Genomic DNA, 25,210 nt, shown 5'->3' with positions numbered 1-25,210 from the left:
AGACGATTACATAAAGTTGCTCTGCTCGATCTTGGATGAGGCCAGAGTTAAACTTATATCGGGAAATAACATCACTTGTCCTACAGGCTCTGAGAAAGGGTTGTCAAAGGATCTCAATTACCCTTCGCTGGCTGGTATCGTTTCACCAGGAGCATCATTTTCTATTAAAATAAACAGAACAGTTAGAAATTTGGCCTTGCAAACTCTACTTACAAGGCCAAAAGCCTCCCAAATTAGGAAGTTGACATCAAAGTGGTGCCTCAAGTTCTTTCTTTCAAGTCATTGAACGAGGAGAAGACTTTCACTGTGACCGTTGTTGGAAGAGGCTTGCCAGATAAAGCACACGTGTCTGCGTCACTGGTTTGGTCCGATGGAACTCATATCATCAGAAGTCCAATTCTCGTGCGTAGCGTACACAATTCATCATAAGATACTGACAACTTCACTTTATTATCTAGACATTCGTTATTGCAAAGGAAATTTTCTTGTATGTGACACATTTTCCGAACTGCTTGTTTCGTTTGTGTGTTAAATAAAAGCAAACTGCAGAGGATTTGTTGCTAGAAAACCTGATCAAGATTATCCAAAGGAAAATATGTTTGTTAATCCAAATTTACCAACAAACGATTTTACTTACTGCACTCTTTTGTATACAATCAAATATATTTCATACTACAATACCAAACATGGTAAATTTTGATAAGACAAATGCCAAACCTGATCTACTTGAGCAAAACAATGAACAAATCTTTTGATAAGAAACAATGAAAAAAATCACTGGATAAACCAATGCTAAAGCCTAAGAGAAATACGATCCTGTGCAATGGCGTGTTTTAGGTGTAGCCGTGAAGTGTTTAAATTTTTCAGGTTTTGGGTTGAGTCTTTTGATTTTGTTTCAGTATTTAGGGTTGATATATAGTTAAAAAAAATGCATGCATAGACTTAGTGGGGAATGATACGTATTTTTTGTTTGTTCAAAGGTTGATACATATTCTACTTTAACTAATACAAATTTAGTGGAGCGGAATTCGATGCACAGGAAGAGTACATTGGCTCTAGTTAATTCTACTATGCTCATGTCAACGCGAATGATTTTGTATATAAGAAAAATATCAACATAAATAATACAAACACAAAGGATGTTGACAGTCAATAGGAGAGGATTTGGGTGCAGCGTCAATTCATACAGCTGCAATTCAGATAACTTTGTTCATGTTGGCAGCCTACGATGTGACCATGTGTGATTCTAATTAAAATTGGAACTGAAATTGAAAATTTATTAATTGAATTATGGCTTTTGGAAACGAAGAATAAAAAGAAAGATTTCGAACAATTGTTCATCCTGCAGATGGAAAGAAGTTAATTTTCATAAACCGTGGAAATTCTGGTCAAGGGATAAAATATATTCCAAAATATATTATATATTCATTGTTAAAGGAAAGAAAATTATACAGATGAGATTTTTGATGTTCCTCATCCAACTATAAAGTAGTCGTCCCTGGTCACAATTTTCATCATCGAAACAAAAACAATGGCAAAGAACGGAGCTCCCCTGGTTTCTTATGCATTCTCAATTATTCTCTTACTCGGTATGAGCTTACCGTGTGAAGCCGTTGATCAGGAAGATAGAAAGACATAGACTGAATTTGTAAACTAAATGACATAAAAGTTTATGATTGATTTATTACTTAAATATTGATTAACGTACTTATTTCTTATTAGTAAAACCTCATTTTCTAAGAAAGAGATTTTATTGTTTACTTGGCATCACTTACTAAGGATGAGATTTTATCACTCATTCATCACAATATATTTTAGAATAAATATTTAGGTACGCTGATTGGATTTTAATATTATTTCGGTACACTTTGTGTTCTTTATTGTGTATTGGTATATACATTTCGGTATATTAATATATTATTGTGAAACCCCGTCCTGAATTTGTTGTATTTTCATATTGTTGGACTTATGAAATTACCATTGTACCATTGAGTTGACTTTTGTTGACCATCTTGTCGAAACGCGTAGTCTTAATTTAATTAATTTATTCGTATCGTACTCATCGTCACGAACACGTAGGCGCGAATAGATTTGATATTGGATGTATAACGAAGATTCTATGTTCGAACCGTCGAATGTTTTCAGATATTTGTGTTTCGTTTTATACATTCTTAAATTGCGAACCAAGAGGACCCAGTTAGGATTCTTGTCCCCTTAGCCTTACCCAATCCAGATCCCCCCTACCTTTTCAGATTTTCTTATTTTCTTTAAAACACACACACTCTCTCTCACAACTCTCTCATCTCTCTCCCTCTCTACACTCTCGACACTCTCTCAAACCACCCTCTCCGAGGGCTTTTCACACAAGCAAACAACACCACAACGATAACAACATCCCCACCATCACACTGGTGAACTCAGAATCGAAAGAGAACCCCCCAAACCCTTCCAAACTCACTGCACAGTGCATTCACTGTTCATAGATTTTTTCGACAAGTTTCCACATTCTCCGGTAAAGGTAAGCCTCAAACTCATCTAAAAGTTGTAGATCGTGTCCTTGTGTATGTTTGGAAATAGTTTTGGTGATGTTTGGATGTAGGAACCTCACGGGGAAAGCTTCCCTAATTTTCCAATTAGCACCATCACTTTCGAGGTGTTTTCTGGCCAAACCACAATGCGTTAGCCATCTTACAATGCACCATTATCTTCATCTTGTTGAGAACTATGATTTTGTTTTTGAATCACTTGATTTGATTGAGTATTGAAGAAGTTATGAGCGTTTGAAATTTTACCCAGAAACTGGCCACCTCACGGCCTAAAACCGGGTCAACCCGACTCAATACCCCTAGATCCAGATCCAAACCCAAGTTACTACCCAGCCCAACTGTCAAGCCCAAACCCATATTTGTGACCGACTAAACCCAGCCCAAAAAAAAACCTAACCTAGGCCCCTAACCCACTAAACCAAACCAGAACCAAGCCCAACCTAGAACCCAGATCCCAGTTAGCGTGTGGGTCTGCGCGTGGTCGCCTGTCTTGGCCGGCTCGTGGAGCACACGTGCCTCCATCGAAGGTACTGTGCTTCGCCTCTTCATTGCATGGGCGCCTGTCTTGGCCGGCTCGTGGAGCACACGTGCTTCCACCGAAGGTACTGTGCTTCGCCACTGTCCATGGTGACGTCAGCAACTTTTTCGGCGACCCAACTCATCGCGTGGCAACTCTGGGGGTACCCAAGGTCCCTTATATGTTTTTCAACGTTTTGAATCCATTTATGACATCCATTTTCAAAAATTCAATCGTCTTAGTATGGTTTTATTAATTGGTACCTTTATGTGCTTAGGTGCATTTGTTAATGGCGTTTCCGTCTTCCCTAGTTCGCATGGCTCTTCGACTATGAAGTATCTGTGAGTGGACCCCTTCCAAAATGCATGATTTAATTATTAGAAATGCATACATGAAAAGCATGATTTAATGGATACGTTTTATGAAACGTTAATGAGTAAATTGGATTTTACGCTTTATGAAATATCATGCTTTACTGGACTTATGTTTACTAAGATATTTATGAATATGATTTATGATATGATGTTTGAGCTACTGGGCTCCAATGATATATATTTTGGAAAGATTATGTTCGATGATTTTTTTATGTGCTTATTTAGTGGTTACTCATACTATATGCCTACAGGCGAATGATATCTATATATGGCTTTAGTCGGGTGATGTAGGGGCCTAAGGGCGAATGAAGATTTATATATGACTTCGATCGAGTGATGTAGGGGCCTACGGGCGAATGAAGATTTACATATGGCTTCGGTCGAGTGATGTAGGGGCCTACGGGCGAATGAAGGCCTTCGGGTGATTTTGATACCACTACTAAGCACACTATATATGATATATGTTTTATGAAGTTTTATGGCATGCTAGGGTTTTCAGAAAAGCCTATTACATAATGTATTATTGAGTTTTTATAAACTTTGGGGGTTAGTACGTTGAGGAATAACTTTTTCAGTATTACTTATATATCAACTTAGTCCACTCATGTTTTGTTTTGTGCCCCCTCATAACCTAGGAACGAGGCATACGATCCGAGCTACAAGGCATTCTCATACCAGTGACTTTGTGTCCTTCACTCCACTTGGACATTCTTGTAATAGCACTTTCTGTTACACATTCCGCTTGTATTCTGATCTAGTAGTATACTCTGAACATGTCATACATTATCACTTTTGTTTTGTTGACAGTTAAACTTATTATATTATTTTGTTGAGGTTGTATTTGAATATTACATTGCGTAGTTATGCACAAAATTTATATGCATGTTTCACATGTTCTTGGCATATGCATTCATTAAATGGCTTGCGTCACCCTCGGGTGTTGGCCATCCCGTTGTCCTTCGGACACAGGGATCGGGGCATGTCAATTATAATGTATTTTGGCACAAACATTTAAGTGCATCAATCTATTTTAATATAATTTCGTATAGAGATTTCAGTACACTTATGAATTTGTATTTTTTCTTATGTGTTATTTGGAAATATTTTGACAACTCCTTAAAAGTGAGTGATTTTTCGTTTGAGGGATTAGAAGAGGATTAGACATGAAGAAATCTCATCCCTTCTAATCTACTATTTTGGAGAGGATTAAAATGGATAAATTTTCTTCATAAGTAATTCATTTGGTATGTTCTAGATGGTCATAATTTTTCATTTCTCACCTCAATATACCTTCAAATTAAGGAGTTATTTCTCCAATCCATTGCTAAACAATCTTACAAACCAAACTAGCCCTAATGACCCTTTTGGTGGACCAGATCGGACAGGACATGAGCCATTAAATTGAATACGAGTCCATGCCGTTCTTTGATGGGGTCAAAATATAATTTGGACGTACAAGATGGGTATCCTAGATGGACAAGGATTTTCTGCTCCTTTTTTTCCATACACTTTCATCCTCCTCTGTTTGTGTGGTCACGGTTAAGCTATGTCTTTTTGTCTTATTATCTCTATAAAAAAATCAATATAAAATGTTGACGTGGCTTAACCGTGACTACACAAACAGAGGGAGGATGGAAGTGTATGGGAAAAAAGGAGTAGAAAATCCTTGTCCAACCTAGATACCAATATCGTAGATTCGGTGGGATATGAAACCTAAGTACGATGTGATATGAAACCCATCCTCACGAGCAAAGGACGCAAGGCTAGTGTTTCTTTAAGTAACCATTGTTAGTTAATTAGAAAGTTAGGAGAAACTAAATAGTTATTGGAGTCTCATTATTTACAACTTCACCATACTATGTATCATTGTATTTAAAACTGAATTATGATAGAATTTACTTCGTTTTAGCAGCATTCCCTCCAATTCTTGCAAAGCGGGCTTTCCACTAAGATCCAGAAATTCTAATAATTACAAATGTAAAAATTAATATTTAACAAACGATATTAACTATTAGAGAAAGGGGATAACAGAGGACCTTTGATAAGGACTAGTAAATACTTTTAACTACTTGAAATACAAATTTCGTTTGTCACATTTTTAGTTTAGAGATTGATGTTAAATAGCAAGATATTTGATTCAACAATTTTCATGTGAGTAGGAAAACTAATAAATCTGCATTTCCAGTAAATCTTTTGAGTATACGTAACCTAGTTATCTTCAAAGATATATATAACCAACTCACTACATTTTTCGTCAGCAACCAACCAAGAAATTATCGATGAAGAAAAACGCCCTCTTTCCACTAGACTACTTCCCTATAAATTGAAGTTTCTTCCAAAATAATCTTAAGGTTTAATTTATTTTGTTGTCAATATTGTTCTTTTGATTATATGGTTTTTTTTTTTTTTTCAATAAGAAGGGCATTAAATTGATTATTATTATTATTATTAAAGATGCAACATAAACTGCACCCACACTATTTTTCAAAAGCAAAAACGAAGTTAAGACTTGAAATTTGACAAAAAGAAAAAACATAGAAGTTTGAACAATAAAAATTACCAAGAGGGTTAGTGAGCAATCTAATATGCATGCAAGGTCACACAGCAACAAGGAGCAACTTTGTTAAATGTGTTTTGGTTAGTAGCTAAACATGCGATTAAAGTGAAATCGGCAAGGCCAATATGTCATATAATAGTATAATTTTTATCGCAAATTGTCTCAGAATAATATTATAGATTATTGACAACAATGGAAAACGAAAAACAAATTGTTCAGGATCGAGTTGTTTGGTATAAACTTTCCGGTGATAGCTAGCTAGTAGGTGCCTATCTACGATGCATTCCGATATTGCAGCAAATCCAGCTAACATATGTAAAATCTGATACAATTTCTTGAAGTGTTCGGATATTGATCAGTGCAAGTAATCCGGGTTTGGCGCGTAAAACGTGGGTTGATGCCGATATTTGATACCTTAGTTTGTACGTAAACCAGCCAGAGTTGGCAAATCTTGGATTTTTGCAGCATCTTTAGAAATTATTCGGGCCACAAGCTAATCCAAATCTGTTAGTGCACATGAAATGTGCATAGGATCCTACGTGAGCTTGGAAATTGTGGTTAAGGTATCGAATCATCATGTTTAAGTTAGCTGAAGCTTGTAATTTGTAAGGTGCAGTAAAAAAATGGAGGAGAAAAAATACACCAAGGTAGGTAGCGGTGAAGAGATTTCGAGTATAAATTAGTCCTTGCTAGTTATGATTGTGATCATCGTACAAAATGGCTAAGTATGGAGCTCTCTTGTGTTCTTATGCTTTCCCTATTCTTATACTCACTATCAGCTTCTTCAGCAAAGCCATTGGTCAAGAAGATAGAAAGGTTCACATTGTGTACATGGGGTCACTTCCGACTGTTGAATTGTACTCATCGTTGTCTCACCACCTCGGTATGCTAGAAAGAGTTGTCGAGGGAAGTTCTGCTGCAAATGTCTTGGTCAGAAGTTACGGAAGGAGTTTCAATGGATTTGCTGCCAAGCTCACCGAGCGCGAAAGAGAAAAGCTTGCTAACATGAAGGAAGTGGTCTCTGTGTTTCCAAGCAGAACTTACCAACTTCAAACAACAAGGTCTTGGGACTTTATGGGTTTACCAGAGAACGTCACTCTAAATACCACCAGTGGCGGTGAGAGTGATATTGTTGTCGGCGTGATTGACACCGGAATTTGGCCTGAATCCAATAGCTTTAGAGATGATGGGTTTGGTCCTCCTCCCAAGAGTTGGAAAGGTGCTTGTGAAGGTGGCCAAAATTTTAATTGCAACAACAAGATCATTGGAGCTCGATATTACACATTAGAGGAGTCTGCAAGGGATGTAATAGGTCATGGAAGCCACACTGCCTCAACGGCAGCAGGTCGTGCCGTGAAGAATGTGAGCTTTTATGGACTAGGCAATGGTACTGCAAGAGGAGGAGCTCCTGGTGCGAGAATCGCGGCGTATAAAGTCTGCACTGATCAAGGATGCACTTCGGAGAATATCTTGGCTGCTTTCGATGATTGTACTGCTGATGAAGTCAGCATTATTTCAGTTTCACTTGGAAGTCCTTACGCGCCTCCTATGGAAGATGATCCTATTGCCATTGGTGCCTTTCATGCAATGAAGAAAGGGATAATGACCATACAATCTGCTGGCAACAGTGGCCCTGGAGAGGGTACTGTATCAAGTACACCACCATGGATTTTTACGGTTGCAGCATGTAGCATCGATCGTAAATTCATTGCCAAGGTTTTTCTTGGAAATGGACGTACATTGGATGGGCTAGCCGTGAATGCTTTTGAATCAAATGGAACAAGTGCACCTTTGATATATGGAAGAGAGGCTTCGAGTCACTGCTCAGAATACCCTGCACAGGATTGTGCAGAAGGCTGCCTAGACCCTGACAGAGTCAAGGGAAAATATGTGATGTGTGATAACTTTGGAGGACTAATTGAGGCTGATCGAGCTGGTGCAAGAGGTGCGGTTTTAAAGAATGCAAGAGATGATGTTCCTTTTGTTCTCCCACGATCTATGAGCGGTGTAAACAACAGTGATTATAATCTGGCCAAATCCTACCAGAACTCCACCACAAATCCTCGAGCAAATATAGTAAAAAGTGAAGTCATAAAAGATCCTACCGCACCAAGTGTCGCTTCCTTCTCTTCGCGTGGTCCTAATCCAATTTTACCAGAAATTTTGAAGCCGGATATTTGTGCCCCAGGAATAGCTATTTTGGCTGCATATTCTCCAAATGCTTCTGCCTCAGCCAGCCCTTATGACCAGAGGCGCGTAAAGTACAATGTACTATCTGGAACCTCCATGTCTTGCCCCCATGCTGCTGGTGCTGCTGCATACGTTAAAGAATTCCACCCGGATTGGTCTCCAGCAGCCATCAAGTCAGCTCTTATGACTACAGCTTGGCCCATGAATGATACAAGCACTTCCCCAGGCGAATTTGGTTATGGAACTGGACATCTCAATCCTGTAAGAGCTAAGCAGCCGGGACTTGTGTACGATGCTTCTAAAGAAGATTACATTAAGTTGCTTTGCATGTTTTATAAGGATGAGACTCGAGTTAGACTCATCTCGGGAGATAACAGCACGTGCCCTACTGGCTCCGACAAAGGAACACCAAAGGATCACAATTACCCTTCAATGCTTGCTAATGTAACATCAAGGGCATCATTTAAGGTTGAATTTCCTAGAAGAGTTACGAATGTTGGCCATGCAAACTCCACATACAAGGCAAGTATCTCCAGGAATTCTGAAAATGCCGACATCAAAGTGGTGCCTGAAGTCCTTTACTTCAAATCCTTGAACGAGGTGAAAAGTTTCGTTGTGACCGTTGCTGGACCAGGCCTGTCCGTGGCTGGAATTGTGACAGCGTCACTGACTTGGTCTGATGGAAGTCACCACGTTACAAGTCCAATTATTGTACGGGGAGTGTAGCGCAATCTTAGCCTTAACTGCACTGTTTGTAGTAATAATGTTCGGGACTTGATTGTTGCATTGCATAGCAAGCAAACTTTCTGATTGTATGCGAAACATTCTTCATACTAGTCAAGTTCATAAAATAAGGCCAAACAATGAGGAATTTACGAGAGAGAATCAATTATATTTCAATTAACATATGAAATTTGTATGTAGAATTTCTGTTTCCCAAGTGTAGTTAAGCGGCCAGTTATTAGGTGTTTCTGAAGGGAAGTATGCTCATGAATCATGATCTCTACTGCAAAATTATTGAACTCGAGAGCAAGTTTCAAATCTTGATCTTACTTCCGTTTGCGATATAATCTTGATCTTCGATTATATTGCAGTCCACATATTTCTTATGTAACCATACAAATTTATTCAATTGTATGAATTTTAACAAGGAAGATCTATGAAGATGACTTAAAAAATGAACATACCTAAAAGAGTAGTTAGCGTCATATTAAGTTACCAATTAGTTAGCGCTTGAGCGCTGTTGTATATTAGACATGAGTTTTAGTTGAGAGAGAGACACCCTTGTTGGTGATAAACATTGCAATGTTCACAATAATAATCTTTTTGAAAGTTGTGGTATATTATTGATGACCTAAAATGAACCGGTGGGATCATGAAATTACTTTGTGAAACGGGTCTATACAAGTGATTAGTGTCATATTAAGTTACTAACTGTTTAGTGTTTACTGCTTAAGCTCTTGTGTGTGTGGGAATGACTTAATTTTGAATATAAAGAAAAATATCAGCGTATAACATATACAATTGATCTTGATAGTTAATGGAAATCCATACAGCTGCAATTCAGATGGAATTGACCTTCTTCTTGGATTTAGTTGCCAAATATAAAATGTACACAATCTGAATTGTATTCAACATTTGGATTTTGTTCATCCTGCATGTAGAAAGAAATAAATTTCCATGTCCATAAAAACTGTGGTCAAGGGATAAAATCGATTCCTAAAGGAAACAAAATCTGGATGTTAGTGCAATCGAGACTTTCGTTGTGATTCATCAAACCATAAATTACACGTCACTGGTTACAATTATCGTCATCGAAACAAAAAAAACAATGGCAAAGCATGGATCTCTCCTGTATGCTTTCTCCATTATTCTCATGCTCGCTGTGAGCTTACCGTCTGAAGCCGCTGATCAGGAAGATAGAAAGACATATATTGTCTACTTGGGATCACTTCCTAAGGATCAGTTGTTCTCGCCATTGTCTCACCACATTGGTATTCTCGAAAGCATTACAGAGAGCAGCTCTCCGTCGAATCTCTTGGTCAGAAGCTACAAAAAGAGTTTCAACGGATTTGCTGCCAAGCTCACTGACCGAGAAAGAGAAAGGCTTGCTAACATGGAGGGAGTCGTCTCTGTGTTTCTGAGCACAACTTACCAACTCCAAACAACACGGTCTTGGGATTTCTTGGGTTTCAGTGAGAAGGTCAAACGAAACCCTACTGTCGAGAGCAATGTTATTGTTGGTGTCATCGACAGTGGGATTTGGCCTGAATCAAATAGCTTTAGTGATGAAGGTTTTGGGCCAGCTCCCAAAAAGTGGAAAGGAGTTTGCAAAGGTGGCTTCAATTTCACTTGCAACAACAAGCTCATTGGAGCACGGTATTACATTGATTCCACCGCTAGAGATGAAGTAGGACATGGAACTCATACTGCCTCAACAGCAGCAGGGAATCCCGTAGAGCCTGTGAGTTTTTATGGACTAGCTCAAGGCATTGCAAGAGGAGGAGTTCCCTCTGCGAGGATTGCTGCATATAAAGTTTGCGGTTCAGAAGGGTGCAGTGTAGATGGGATCTTGGCTGCTTTTGATGACGCCATTGCCGATGGAGTTGACATCATTACAATTTCAATTGCAAGTGAAACTGCTCCCCCGTTCCATGAGGATCCTATAGCAATCGGTGCTTTTCATGCAATGGAGAAAGGGATACTTACCTCGAATTCTGCAGGCAATTATGGCCCTGCAGAGCGTACTGTATCAAGTGTAGCACCATGGATTCTTTCAGTTGCAGCAAGTAGCACAGATCGTCGAATCATTGACAAGGTTGTTCTTGGAAATGGAAGGACACTCGTCGGTAGTTCAGTGAACACTTTGGAATTAAATGGAATGAGTTATCCGTTGATAGAAGGAAAGGATGCGTTAAGATCAAGTGGATGCGTGGACTGTGAAGATGGTTGCCTAGACCCTGATTTAGTTAAGGGAAACATTGTGGTATGTCGCCAGGCAAATGGCAGTATCGAGGCTCATCATGCCGGTGCAATAGGTGCAATTACAAGCACTACCCGATCTGATGTATCATTCGTTGTCCCACTACCTGCCACAAGTTTTAGTAGCAAAGATTATGATGTGGTGCATTCCTACCTCAACTCCACAGCTAAACCTGTAGGGAACATACTAAAAAGTGAAGTCATAAAAGACCTTGCTGCACCCACTGTCGCTTCCTTCTCTTCGCGGGGGCCTAATAATATTTTACCTGAAATTATCAAGCCAGACATAACTGCCCCGGGGGTTGAAATTTTGGCTGCATTTTCACCTGTTGCTTCTCTGACAGTTAGCTCTGAAGACCTAAAAAGGTCGTACCCAGTGCACAAGGCTCCCGCTATACGCAGGGTCTGGGAGAGGTGAATGTCGGCTAGCCTTACCCCCATTAGCTCTGAAGACCTGAGGCATGTAAAATACTGTATACAATCTGGAACCTCCATGTCCTGCCCGCACGTAGCTGGTGTTGCTGCGTATATCAAGACATTCCACCCCAACTGGTCTCCAGCTGCCATCAAATCATCTATCATGACCACGGCTGGGCCTGTGAATAACACCAGCAATTCCACCGGTGAATTTTTGTATGGTTCTGGACATATCAATCCTCTAAAAGCTGTAGATCCGGGGCTTGTGTACGAAACTTCTAAGGATGATTATATTAAGTTGCTCTGCTCGATCTTGGATGAGGCGAGTGTTCGACTTATATCAGGTGATGACCACCCTTGCTCTGCAAAGACCGGGAAAAAATCTCCTAAGGATCTCAACTACCCTTCAATGGCAGGTACTGTTGCACCAGGGACTTCTTCGTTTTCGCTTAAGTTTCGTAGGACAGTTAAAAATGTTGGCCTTGCAAACTCGACATACAAGGCAAATATCATCTCAAAGTCTGGAGTTGACATCCAGGTGGTGCCTCAAGTTCTTTCCTTCAAGTCCTTGAACGAGGAGAAGGCATTCGACGTGACAGTTTCCGGAAGAGGTATGCCATATGGATCACATGTATCTGCGTCGCTGGTGTGGACGGATGGTACTTACAGTGTTCGAAGTCCAGTTCTTGTATTCAGCCTCTAAGCTTCGTCACAAGTGATCGCTAATGTGGATTCACTGCTCCAAACAAAACATATTTTCTGATTGTATTTCATCCATTTTCATCTACTTAAGTTGAAATGAACATGTTTTTGTTCTAGGCATATTTTAGGAAAAGAGGGGAAGAGGGCCGGCGGCAAAGAGAGGAAAATAGAGAGTTTGAGAATTATGTGGTATGATTTCTCACTCCTTTGTGCCTTTACTTATGGTGATAAGGAAGAGAGGATTACATAATCACACAACTAATGGAATTGGAATTACAACACTCCCCCCTTGAATGTGTCACCCCCCTTGAATGTGTAAATACTCAAATAGATGACACATCAAGTCTTTAGTGAATGCAGAAATAATTAATTAACTAATAATAAAATTAAGCACAAATTATTGGCACAATCCGCAACAACAGCGCCATTTTTTTGGTAGCAAGAATATAATCTCTTCAGTTTTAACGAATTTGTATCTACAAAACAATTAACATCTTTGATCAAAGACCTACACAGGCCCACAAGGTGAGGAGTTTGATTAATGACTCTCCTAAGAATAACTCTAAAAAGAGTGAGTGTTAAGGGTTTGTATGCGTAGCAAAAGCTTACCAAAGTTTGGTAGAGATGAGGTATTTATAGGGAGGTGATCAGCCTAGGTGGAGGGTTTTGCCCTACACGTGGTGGTTTCCCATTATCTTAGGTTGTGTCGTCCGTGGGATCGATAAGGAAATAATATTCGTAAGATATTAATTAGGAGATAATATCTTGGGATGATGATAGAAGCATCCTTAATTGGTTGCAATGAGGATTTCTTACTTGTTTGAGTCGATCTTCAATTGAGAATGTATTAAAAATAGGATTCGGTGATTAATCCTATTAAGCACTGTACCTTGAAAACCTGTTTGTAATATGTAATTTGACCTTCTGAATTGCTGAGATTTCTCTACTCTAACTCGACGGTTGTTCGAAACGAAACTAATGTCTTGGCCAAGGTAGTATGCTCACCCTTTTTTTCACTTGTTATCACATTTTCGACAAGGCTCTTGAGTTCTGGGCACCAAAATTTCATGTAGAACCTTGTATCTAAGAAAGTCTATCGACGAGTACGAGAAGAAATGGAAAAAATGCACTACATTCGCTTATGCTTCCATCCAAAGTTCTTAAGAGAAGATTACCAAATATGAAATACCAGAGCAATGTAAATGTTGATGGATGAACTCCCAAATTTCCCAAACTGGACACTGTTTTAAGTTTCATACAGAAAAAATGAAAAATAAAATCGAATCCATCTGCATACCACGAAGTTCAAATCCTAAATTTTTTTATCTACAGATTAAAAAGAAAAAAACTACAGTAATATACAACCGAGACTCGCTTGACAGAGCTATTGATATAATGACTTCTACGGTATAACATACACACAATCTATCATGGTGAGTTGCAAACCTCGGCATCATAAAGGTCTCGTAAGTTTCATTTCCTTAATGCCGGCTATTGATTAAGAGGCACACATTCAAGCTCAATCTCCAGTATACCCCTCTCAACATTCTGCAGCCTGAGAGAGATCTGCTGTCTTACTCTCCCGTCTACGAGGTTGATGACACCATCTTTTACGAGTGTGTTTTCTTTGCTGGCTACCCACTTTCCAAGCTGCATTGGTTCATTGATCGTGGATTTCTCATAAGCTATAGCAGCACTCACCAGAGGTTGAATATCAATCTCGGCTTCACCCATATAATCATCAGCTTTGAACGTATCTTTGTCATACACCAGCTGAATGTAACAATAGAAACATTACTAGAAAATTTTATCCAATACTGAGATCCAAAGCACATAAACATCTTCATCGATAGTAAGGGAATGCTAGTATACGATTCTATAGATTATGTGTATATAACAATAATAAATCAAGTCAAAAACAAAAGCAGAGAATCTTATCAGTTTCTTATGGTAGGCTATGACTTGTATACGCTTTCCTGTAACTGTGGAGGAAATTCCGTGCACTGGGGAATTCAATTTTACAACTGTCCCAAACTAAAGGGGAAAAAAAGTTTCTGAAATTTATTGAACGCTTCCTTTGACATTAGTGCTCAAACAATTAATTTATGTACAAACGTTTTAGGAGAAAATCATTTTTAGTTTATCAACTGCAACACCAGAAAATGTTGCATTAAATAGCAATCTCAACACGATACACATGAAATTTGAATCTATAATGTAAAAAATAATGCATTGGGTGGACTCGATGTCATAGTATTTTCATAGGAACCAAGTAAAACTTACCACTTTTAGAGGAGGTATGTGATCAGGAATTGACAGCATCAGGCTCTCATTCCATACGGGATTAAGATTGTTCTTTATGACACGCGTCTTCACTGACTGCAACAAATATTTAGGGAAAACTGCATTTTAAGTTTATTGACAAGGTTGAATTCATGTCAAAACAACAGCTTAAGTAGAAGAAACTTACTTGGTGACCCAATGCAAGGATGACGTAAGGGTCACTTGTCATCATATCCCGTACAACTAGGTTGGTTCCTTTAACCACATTCACCTTGATTAATCCAACAAATTCGATCATACCTGCCTATAATGTACACTTGAAGCAGTAAGATTATATGCATATCAACCAAAATTTCAAACTTATACAAAAAACTTTGATTTCTCCTTTGTGATTGTCATGGATTAAAACTATGGCACAACTATTTCTGGTTCACATTTAAAAATAAAAATCCTTTTTTCCAAATAAAGAAAATAGACATGGTACTATATAACCTCACTCCAAAGGGAGCAAGGGCATCAAAACGACTGAGAAATAACAAGATAAAACAACACAGTAATCAAACAAAAAGGCCATTACCATTGGCATTGAGTAGCCCTTCTTTGCGGTCTTATGTTCAGAGTCTTTTCTTCCCCAGCTGTTACGAAATGCCTGCCCAATACGGTTTTTCGTTGGTTGTTTCTCATACTGTTTCTTATCTTGGGTAGAACTAATAGTTGAATTGCTAGGAGGTGATTTCTTATTAGGTGGAAAAGGACATGACAACGGTTCATTGGGGTTCAAGAAGTCTAGCAGCTCATATTTTCTCCTGCATATTCAAGTAAATCTCAGATTTAGAATAGTATAGGTTTCAAAACAAAGTAATTGAAAAGATTTTACTTGAATTACCTTATAAAATAAAAGCGCTCCTCTATAGAAGAATCTGGTTTTGGTTTACAGAAATTTTCCGGCAAGCAAGCCTCATACTTCTTGTTTACAGTAGTATTTCCTCCCATACTTGCCAAGATATCAACTTCATCGTCTGACCATTCATCTAGCTTCACTGATACAACCTATCATATTTCCAGATCAGATTAGAATCTCCAAATTCCAATACTCTATAGTCAAAGTTTCGCATCATACATTCTTTCTGGTAAATCCAGAACAAGGTACAATAATCCATACCTTCGAAATATGCACTCCAAGGCTTCTATGTACACCAGAACACTTTATACAAATAAATACTCCGAAGCTTAAAGATCTGATATTGAACCAATCAGCAGTCAAAATACAACGTAAGCAACCAAAACAGTCATAGCTTACATACATCTAGGAAGAGGTAGTCAAAGTGAAAAACTCAAAACATGAGGTTGTTTCGTTTACTAAATACCAATATCATCAAGAAAGTTGGGGTTCCACCATAAAACTAATTGACAATATGGCGAGATGCCCAATTACTTATAAGCACATGCAAAGTCCCTTTCTTTCCTGATGTGGGATTCATACTCTCAACAGTATCATCCAACTCCTAAGTTGTGAATATCTCTCACCTCAAATTATTGCGCAAAAGATATCAATATTACCAACAATTCTAAAATCAATCGTCAAATTCACAACTACTCATTAAGCATCATTGTGAAAACATGTGTCATTACTCATCACAAATTTTCCTTCAATCCACGTGCAGGACCCACTCTCAAACAGTGAACATGCATGAAATTTGCACTGTCCTCATTGGGATATATACTTAACTCAAAATTGAGCTCAATAGGATGAAAAGAAGATTGTACAGATAATATACTAATTAATGGTGGACAGGAAAAAGACCATGTAAGATACTTTTTTATTGAATACCAGTTAAGACACTTGAACACCTTCTATTAGTTCGAAGTAACTTCATAAAATGTTTTCTTCAGTTTTTATTAAAATTAAAACAGGATAGATGGTAAAACATTCTCTTCATGCAAATATGATACTCACACCCATTTTGGATCTAGAGCTCCACAATCTGCACAGGACCTGTTGGCAGATTGGCGCAACAAAATCTCCAGCCTTTCTTGTGGACCTGTTCAATGAACTATAACGGTTACAAAAGATACGATGTGCTCTTATTACAATGTCACAGGGAGACCCACAATAAAGAAAGGAAAATCATCCCAAAAAAACAAAAACAAAAAAAAAAACAAATCGGTACATCAGATAGAAGAAAGCTTGGTGATGCAGAACTTATTTTTCAGGATTTAATTCTACTGGTACATGATTTTTAGGTATTTATAACCACACGTTGGGTTCTCAAATGCTGGACGTATCTCCCTCATTACCACTAACACTTTTTACATTATAAACCTCCTATTTGAATTTCATATTCACAGAGTCTTTTGCCTGATCTCCATGAAGGTAAACTAGAGGCATCAAATAACAGGATAGAAAATGGAGGTATTGGATATCCCCGAGCTATCTATATACTATATCTGATCCACTGGCAATTTGAAATGTTTCTTGGAGCAATCATGTTGTATGTTAAAAGTCAATATCATAACTTTGAGTATCATCTATTCAAATGGCTTACTGCAATTTTGAGTGAATAGTGACACGCCACTAACAGTTAACTACGCTAACATGTCATGAAAATGAAAATCTTTGCAAGTCAGAGCACACACGCATTCTTAAACATGCATTTGATGTAAAGGATAAAGAGTACCAGATAATGACCGTTGGTCACTAGGGCATCTCCAAGCCGGTGCGTCTGAACATAAGAGATCATACAGGCAAGAACCTGATCCTACAAATGAAACATGTTCATTTATTGATGAAACCCAGTATAAATTCATCTGTGCAACACCGTGCAATCAGTTCATCAACTTTTGTACTCTTGAAAAGTATGTTTAACATCAAGAAGGTACAACATCACCAAATGTTGTCATTAAACAATTTTAAACCACGTAAAAGCATCAAAATTCTGAGGAATTAATGTAGATTTTTACTTGAAAGTTCCAAAATAAGATATGACATGACCAAAACCATTTGTTTCATTGCAAAACACAAATTTATTACTTTTCTTTAGCAATTAATTATCCTGCCCTCACAAGGTAATATATCATATCCTTTCCAAACGCTGTAAATTTTTATGAAGGTCATAAATGCAGCTGCAGGATAAATCTTCTCAACTATTAAAAACCATTCCTAAAATAAAATTTATACCTGAAACTTTGTTGGGAACAGAATTATCTTGCTGGGTAGACATCTCCATCCTCCAATGATTCAGACCCAAATCATGAAAAAAAGTGCTACTTTCTGAGGATACCCATTTAATCAATCAGCAATTCCTCTGCATCCAATTCCACATTAATTAAATATATACCCATTTAATGGAAAGGGGAAATCAAAACAGATATGAAACAAAGGATTTAAAAGGGTTCTTACAGATTGAAATATAGGTTATCAAAAGAAAAGGTGGAATGGGTTTTTATCTGAAACAAAAAGGGGTTCTTCTGAATTTCTTCCCTGCACCAAACACAACCAAGTTAGGCAAATTGGTAGACCATACATACATTTTTCAAAAACAATCCACCAAGCAAAAAACTACCCAGATGGGTCCTCACAGATTGAGAGAAATTCATGACATCAAACAGATTGAAGCTCAAAACTTTGGGTTATTTGGATTGAAATACAAAGGGGAAAAGGGAAGAAATTGGTGGGTGGGCCAAGAATGTGAATAATCTTATCTTTTGTGATAGGATTTTGTGATGGAAATGATGAGAACAATGTGCAATGTGGGTTTTGTCAAAATATTTTCATTCCTTCAATTCTCTCTCTTTCTTTAATTTTGTATATAATAATTGCATTTGAAAGATACAGTTTTCTGTTTTTTTTTTCTTGGTAAACAGAGTCTGGCATGGAAAACTAATAAAACAAATAAAACAGAGTTTGGCGTATCTTCCAGGAAAAAGAAATATAAAAAATGAGCTTCGGGAATGAAGCATTTTGTGGTAGTTGGGTGATTGATTTATCATCCATTCGTGAGGCAAACATGTTTACACGTTTAGTCCTACCATAAAGATCCAACAAAATATAAATAAATAAACAAATAAATAAATAGTCATACCCAATCATTACTTGTGGCTCAACAGTGAAATGATGAATTTCATATCTGTATTTCACATGGCATATTTTAGGTTCGATTTCTGGCACGTGTGAATTACATGATAGCCTTCAAGAGAGGCTGAAATATCTCTACAAATCTTCCCACTCCAAGAAAGGTAAATTACAGTAACGAAACCACTAATTGGCCTTTTTTTACAAAAATAAAAAATAAATAGTCCCACCACATCAACACAAAAATTAAGTGAAACAACACGTTTATATTAGAGACCGAAATATATTGTAACATTTTACTTATTTTTGTAAAAACGATATTGGGTAAGGAGAAAATCGAACTCCGAACAAAAGAATCGAATGCCAGGATAAATGCTACTAATGCTATTAATAAGGAAATTAAGCTTGAAATTTAAAGTATAATACTTGACCATTCAAATGACGATGAGTATGAGTTTTTACTCAAAATTTCGTTGCTAATTCATGAATTTCCGTGTTTTTTATTAGAACCGTTTATATTATAATTTATTATATAAATATAGCCTTTGTAAAAAATAATTAAAACTAGGAAGTTTTAACGAAATATTTCCGGTACTGTTCACTTTTAATGAAAAATGACATTTTTATCTATCCTGGTAGTATTCACTTACTGTTGTGAACATTCCTAGTTTAAGTATGATTGTGTAAATCCTAGATTAGATTTGATTCTAGCTATCATTTCCTATTACAACTTGTATTACTTGGAGAAGAAGGAATATCTTCTCTCCCTTTACTACTATAAATAAAGGCACAATGTAGGAGGGATAACAACACACACATTCCCCTACAATTCTACAAACACACATCTCTCTTCCCTCTCTCCTGTGCCGCCGGCCCCTTTCCCTTTGTTAGATAAAAATAGACCACAACACATTATCAGCACGCTCCTACCGCTGCGATTAGGAATCTGACGTTGGAGAATTTTTTTTCTGCATTAAACCAGTTCATCCATATCATCACGCAATCAGGTTCTTTCAAAACAACGGCTTTTAACTCGATATTTTGCAAGCCCTGATAGCATGAACATTCACCATGATGCATGACTCAACTTTACGTTAAACGTATTTTAGATTCTACATAAATTGTGTATGCCTCATAACCAAAATTGCTGCAATTATGTGAATTTGATATTTGCCATGAATTGAATCTTACATATGTATATGCATTGAAACTATTATTTGCATATGCATCAAAGTAAATTTGTGATTCATTGAATTATATATGCATCTAATTGAATTAATGGAAAAAAAAAGAGAAATTTTTTGCGATTGGGACCTAGGGTTCTTTCGAACCCGTGACCATCCTGCAGATGGGGTCTCCATGCCAAACTGAGAGCCTGCACCTCTCCTTTTCTCCAGAAAACCCACGAAGCAGAAGCTCCAAAACCCCAAACCCAGAAATCTAACACCTTTCATGGTGTCCCCGACCATGGCATGGCCTGCAGCCACAACCCTAAACCTTTGGTTCATATTCCCGACGACCTGAAGTCGTCCCATGTTGGCAATTGAACCAAGATTCACCGGAATCTCGTCGGAATTTTCTCGAAAATTCGATTTCAATTTTTAGGGTTTTATAGTTGTTGAAACGTTGAGATTCTTTTATCTCCGTGGTTGTCCATGACAACCATGACTCACTTCGAGCCCCAACAACCCTGACACAACCACCTGCAGTGGCGTTGTCGATCAAAACCGATGTTCTTCCCCGGTGATACACACCCAGCACACACTGGGGTGTTTTTGGTTCAGACCCGAGCCCATTAGGGCTTAGATGGACACGGTTACAAACACCAGCCCTCCGGGCTTTGGTGTTCTACTTGAAGCCTTGCCATCTGGGCTCCTAGATTGCAGCCCATCCATTTGACCCATTTTCTTCTCGGCCTGATGAAAAAAAAAAGAAAAAAAAATTTGTTTTTTCTGGACTTGCCTGTAGGGGCCCAGCCCGAAAAAAAAAAGGCATTTTTTTTTTATTTTTCTTGGACCTACCTGAAGCAGCCCGTGTGTGAAAAAAAAAAAACACAAAGAAATTTTTTTTTGCTGCCTACAGCAACCCATTTCTTTTGCCATGTCTCCCCGTGAGCCTGCAGCTCACCAATGAGCCACCCGTGGGCTTTGCCCATACTTTAGGCCCCCGAAATTTTATTATTTAATATCTTTAAATAATTTGGGTTTTTATATTTTTTCACCCACATTGTTAATTTGGCCCAAAGTCCAAATAATTAATTCAATTATAATTATACACCTATAAGTTATATTTCTTGCATATACTTGTTGCATCTTTGTTTGCATATATATTGCGTTTGCCTACAGGAATATATGAACCTGAAGTTCATAATTACTTTGAAACCTGAAGTTTCTTATAAACATGCCTTGTTTGAAAACCCGAAGTTTTCACTTAAACATATCACCCATGAAAACCCGAAGTTTTTCATGCAAAATTATACCAATACATGTCTATTAGAACCTGTATGTTCTACTCCTATGTGAATGGATTGATTTTTCTCCATTACACTAACCACATCTTGTCCATCTATTTTGTGATAGGAACATGTCGAATTTGAACAAACTCGACTTCACCACTTTGGAGGTCTCTGGAAGGAACTATCTCAAGTGGGTTCAAGATGTGAAGCTCCACCTCACTGCAAAGAACTTGCGTCCTGCTATTGAAGAAGCAACAGATGAACCTGTTGGCGAAGCTGAAAAAGCCACTGTTATGATCTTCATCCGAAGACATATCCATGACGCTCTGCAAACTGAGTACCTTGCTGAGGAGGATCCACGTGCATTATGGGTCGCTTTGGCTGATCGTTTCGATCACCAAAATGACATATTCTTGCCTGAAGCAAGACACGACTGGCAGAACTTGCGCTTCCAAGACTTTAAGTTTGTGAATGAATATAATTCTGAAGTTTGTCGAATCTGATCACTTCTCAAGTTTTGCAATGAAACTTTGACTGAAGAGGATCTCCTGGAGAATACCTACTCGACCTTCTCTGCTTCTAATATTGTCCTGCAACAACAATATAGAGCTCAGAAGTTCACCAAGTTCTCGGATTTGATCTCTGTTTTACTTCTTGCTGAAAAGCAGAACCAGCTGTTGATGAAAAATCATCAAGCTCGACCTACTGGGGCTACTGTTGTGCCTGAAGCACATTATAGCACTAATCAGCACCCAACACGCCACAAGAGGCGTGGTAGGGGCAGCCAGAAGCCATCCCACAAAGGTCAACAGAGCCAAGGCCCATCCAAAGGATGAAACAAAGCCCAGAAGCGCCCAAACCTCGCTCCTAAGGCCTCGAACTTCAAGAATAAGGGCAAAGCACCCACAACCATGGATGACGATATGTGCTATCGCTGTGATTCAAAGGACTATTGGTCCCGTGTTTGCCGAGCTCCCAAGAAGGTTGTAGATGAATATCATTCTCGTCGTAAGAAGTTTGAATCAAACTTCATACAAGTGGACGAACCGGAAACTACAAAAATGGAGGTTTCTGACTTTCAGGAGGATACCACTCATATGGAAGATTAGAATCTTAGACATAGACTTATTTCTTAGTTAAAATAAGACCATTAGGGCCGAATTCCACCTAGTGGCTGAACCCCCATTGTTTTTTTTGGTTGATTTTGAACAATTTTCCTTTATGTTTTGGATTATTCGTTGGCGATTTGTTTTGGATATTAAGTTTTAATCCTTGAATAAATGAAATTATTTTGAATTGATATTTGTTTTTATAAACTTTTATGCATGTGACCGATTCAAATTAATTTTTCATTCTAGGTATGACTAGTGGGAAAGTTAGTTGTCTGGCAGATGGTGCAACCACGCACACTGTTTTACGTGAACGCATCTATTTCACTAAATTCATACCTAAGAATGCACCTCTGACAACCCTCTCAGGCCCATCCAACCTGATAGAAGGATCCGGTAAGGCATGTATAATGTTGTCAAATGGTACAATCTTGACCATTGCTAAGGCACTCTATTCTCCACGTTCCGGAAGAACGTTACTCAGTTTCAAGGACATTAGAGATAACAATTACCACGCTAAAACCCATGTAGAAAACGGAGTTGAATTTCTGTGCATAACTTCATACGAATATGGCCAGAAGCGTATTCTCGAGAAGATGAAGCGTATCCCAAGTGGTCTGTATACTACGACCATACACCCCATAGAATGCCACTATGTGGCCGGCCCTACCACAGGTGCCGCGCACGAAATTACACTTTGGCATGATCGTTTGGGACATTCTGAACGAATAGTGATGCGCCGTATCCTCAAATCTTCACACGGGCATCCACTAACCCGAAGCTTAGGTTCGATCCATGAAATCACATGTCAAACATGTTTTATGGGAAAGCTTATTACTAAGCCTTCTTATGACAAGATTCGTTCGAATCCTCCAATTTTTCTACAACGGATTCAATGGGACATTTAGGGTGCGTTTGGTACGTGGGACGGGACGGGACGGAACGGGACGAGGCGTTCCGTTCCGTCCCGCGTTTGGTGCGCCAAAAATGGGTGGAACGGGCTGTTCCACGAGACAGATTTTGCGTCCCACCTCCCCCCTGGAACGGGTTTGTTCCACGTCTGTGGAACACAATGTTTTACTATTTTAAGACAAATATACCCCATGTCTTTTTCAAAAATTACACCTTCGTTCCGTCCCGTCCCGTCCCGTCCCGTACCGTCTCGTCCCGTCCCGTCCCGTTCTGTCCCGTCTGCGTACCAAACGCACCCTTATAGACCGATTCAACCTCCCTGCGGACCATTTAGATATTTTATGGTTTTGATTGACGCTTCCACACGTTGGTCACACGTGTGCTTGTTGTCCACAAGGAACGCTGCATTCTCCAAACTGTTGGCTCAGGTTATCAAGCTCAGGGCTCACCCTGATTATCCGATCAAATCTATTCGATTGGATAATGTTGGAGAATTCACATCTAAAACTTTTGATGACTATTGCATGTCGGTTGGGGTTAAAGTTGAACATCATGTACCCCATGTTCACACCCATAACGGCCTGGCAGAGGCTTTCATTAAACGCTTACAAATGATTACTCGATCGTTGGTCATACGTACCAAGCTCCCGATCGTTGCTTGGGGCCATGCAATACTGCACGCAGCAAAGTTTGGTCCACCTGAGGCCTGTTGCGACACAACCATTTAATGCCCTTCAGTTGGTCACCGGATGCGAACCCGACATATCGCATCTGCGCGTCTTTGGTTGTGTGGTATATGTGCCGATCTCGCCGCCCTTACATACAAAAATGGGGCCTCAGTGAAGGATGGGAATCTATTTCAGATATGATTCTCCTTCGATTATTCGTTACTTATAACCTTTGACAGGAGATTTGTTTACCGCTCGTTTCGCGGATTGTCACTTCTATGAGACAATCTTCCCGTCGTTAGGGGGAGATAAGAACATCAACGTTCCTAATGAACGACGCGAATTATCGTGGACAACTCCCACTTTGTCTCATTTAGATCCCCGCACCGCTCAGTCTGAAGCTGAAGTGCAACGCATATTAGATCTCCAGAGCATGGCTCAGAGCATGCCAGATGCTTTCACCGATCTAGCGCGTGTGACAAGATCACATATTCCAGCTGCGAATACGCCTGAAAGATAGATGTACCAAATGTATGACGAACTGCCCTTCTAGAAGCCCGGGACACCAATTCTGGTGATCCACGTACATTAGCGGCTAGCCAATCATCTGCCTCTACACAAAAACGTTGCAGACCCCTTGGTTCAAAGGATTCACACTTCCGGAAAAGGAAAACCATGGCACAAGGTCCTAAAGAGCCTATCGTGAATCCAACTATCGCTTACTCATTCTACCCAACTCATGAGGAAATTCTAGATTACGGAAGCGTCCTTGAAGAGACGAATCCTCCTCCCGAGAATCGTGAGATTTCGGTCTATTATGCTAGCTTAGATGATGTGTGGCGTAGAAATGAGATGATTGTTAACGATGCATTAACATTTGCAGTAGCTACTGAGATCATGTTGAGCGATGACATTGAACCACGTTGCGTTGATGAATGTCGACGTAGAGCTGATTGGTCAAACTGGAAACAAGCAATCCAAGTCGAACTCGATTCACTTGCGAAACGTAAGGTGTTTAGACCTGTAGTTCCTACTTCTCCACATGTAAAGCCCGTTGGCTATAAGTGGATTTTCGTTCAGAAGCGTAATGAGAAAAACGAGATTGTGCGTGACAAAGCTCGCTTGTAGCACAAGGTTTCTCGCAATGCCCCGGGATTGACTATGATGAAACTTACTCACCCGTTATGGATGTGATTACTTTTCGCTACCTTATTAGTTTGGTAGTTTCCGAAAAACTGGATATGCAGCTTATGGACGTAGTAACCGCGTATCTCTATAGGGATCTTGATACAAAAATTTATATGAAAGTTCCCGAAGGACTTACATTAACTGGTTCAAATATTTCCAAACCCCGGAACACGCTCTCAATTTGGCTGAGGCGTTCACTCTACGATTTGAAACAATCCGGAAGAATGTGATATAACCG

General features: G+C 38.9%; 3 protein-coding genes across 4 annotated transcripts; 2 read left to right on the top strand and 1 right to left on the bottom strand.

The window, feature by feature from the left end:
* Positions 1-6,691: 6,691 nt before the first annotated feature.
* Positions 6,692-9,110, top strand: LOC103409982 (subtilisin-like protease SBT4.6). The gene has a single exon (XM_008348757.4). It carries the CDS (start codon positions 6,712-6,714, stop codon positions 8,908-8,910), a length of 2,199 nt encoding a protein of 732 aa, XP_008346979.2. The 5' UTR covers positions 6,692-6,711; the 3' UTR covers positions 8,911-9,110.
* Positions 9,111-10,015: 905 nt separating this feature from the next.
* Positions 10,016-12,322, top strand: LOC103410003 (subtilisin-like protease SBT4.4). The gene is made up of 2 exons (XM_070825080.1): positions 10,016-11,532; positions 11,626-12,322. Exons 1-2 carry the CDS (start codon positions 10,016-10,018, stop codon positions 12,284-12,286), a joined length of 2,178 nt encoding a protein of 725 aa, XP_070681181.1. The 3' UTR covers positions 12,287-12,322.
* A 1,142-nt stretch (positions 12,323-13,464) lies between these two features.
* LOC103438553 (probable ADP-ribosylation factor GTPase-activating protein AGD11) lies at positions 13,465-18,574 on the bottom strand. Of its 2 annotated transcripts, none has more exons than XM_008377091.4 (11): positions 18,148-18,574; positions 17,969-18,049; positions 17,747-17,873; positions 17,247-17,327; positions 16,526-16,610; positions 15,731-15,806; positions 15,455-15,618; positions 15,146-15,374; positions 14,756-14,872; positions 14,569-14,664; positions 13,465-14,058 (listed from the first exon to the last, which is right to left on the bottom strand). In XM_008377091.4, exons 3-11 carry the CDS (start codon positions 17,793-17,795, stop codon positions 13,777-13,779), a joined length of 1,179 nt encoding a protein of 392 aa, XP_008375313.1. In that variant the 5' UTR covers positions 17,796-17,873; positions 17,969-18,049; positions 18,148-18,574; the 3' UTR covers positions 13,465-13,776. The 2 variants fall into 2 exon arrangements, with proteins under 2 accessions (XP_008375313.1, XP_008375312.1); XM_008377090.4 differs by having other exon boundaries at positions 18,132-18,560.
* Positions 18,575-25,210: the final 6,636 nt, after the last annotated feature.

This window comes from Malus domestica, chromosome 07, assembly GCF_042453785.1.
Source record: "Malus domestica chromosome 07, GDT2T_hap1".
Classification (NCBI taxonomy): domain Eukaryota; kingdom Viridiplantae; phylum Streptophyta; class Magnoliopsida; order Rosales; family Rosaceae; genus Malus; species Malus domestica.
This window is presented reverse-complemented; position numbering and strand designations above follow the sequence as displayed.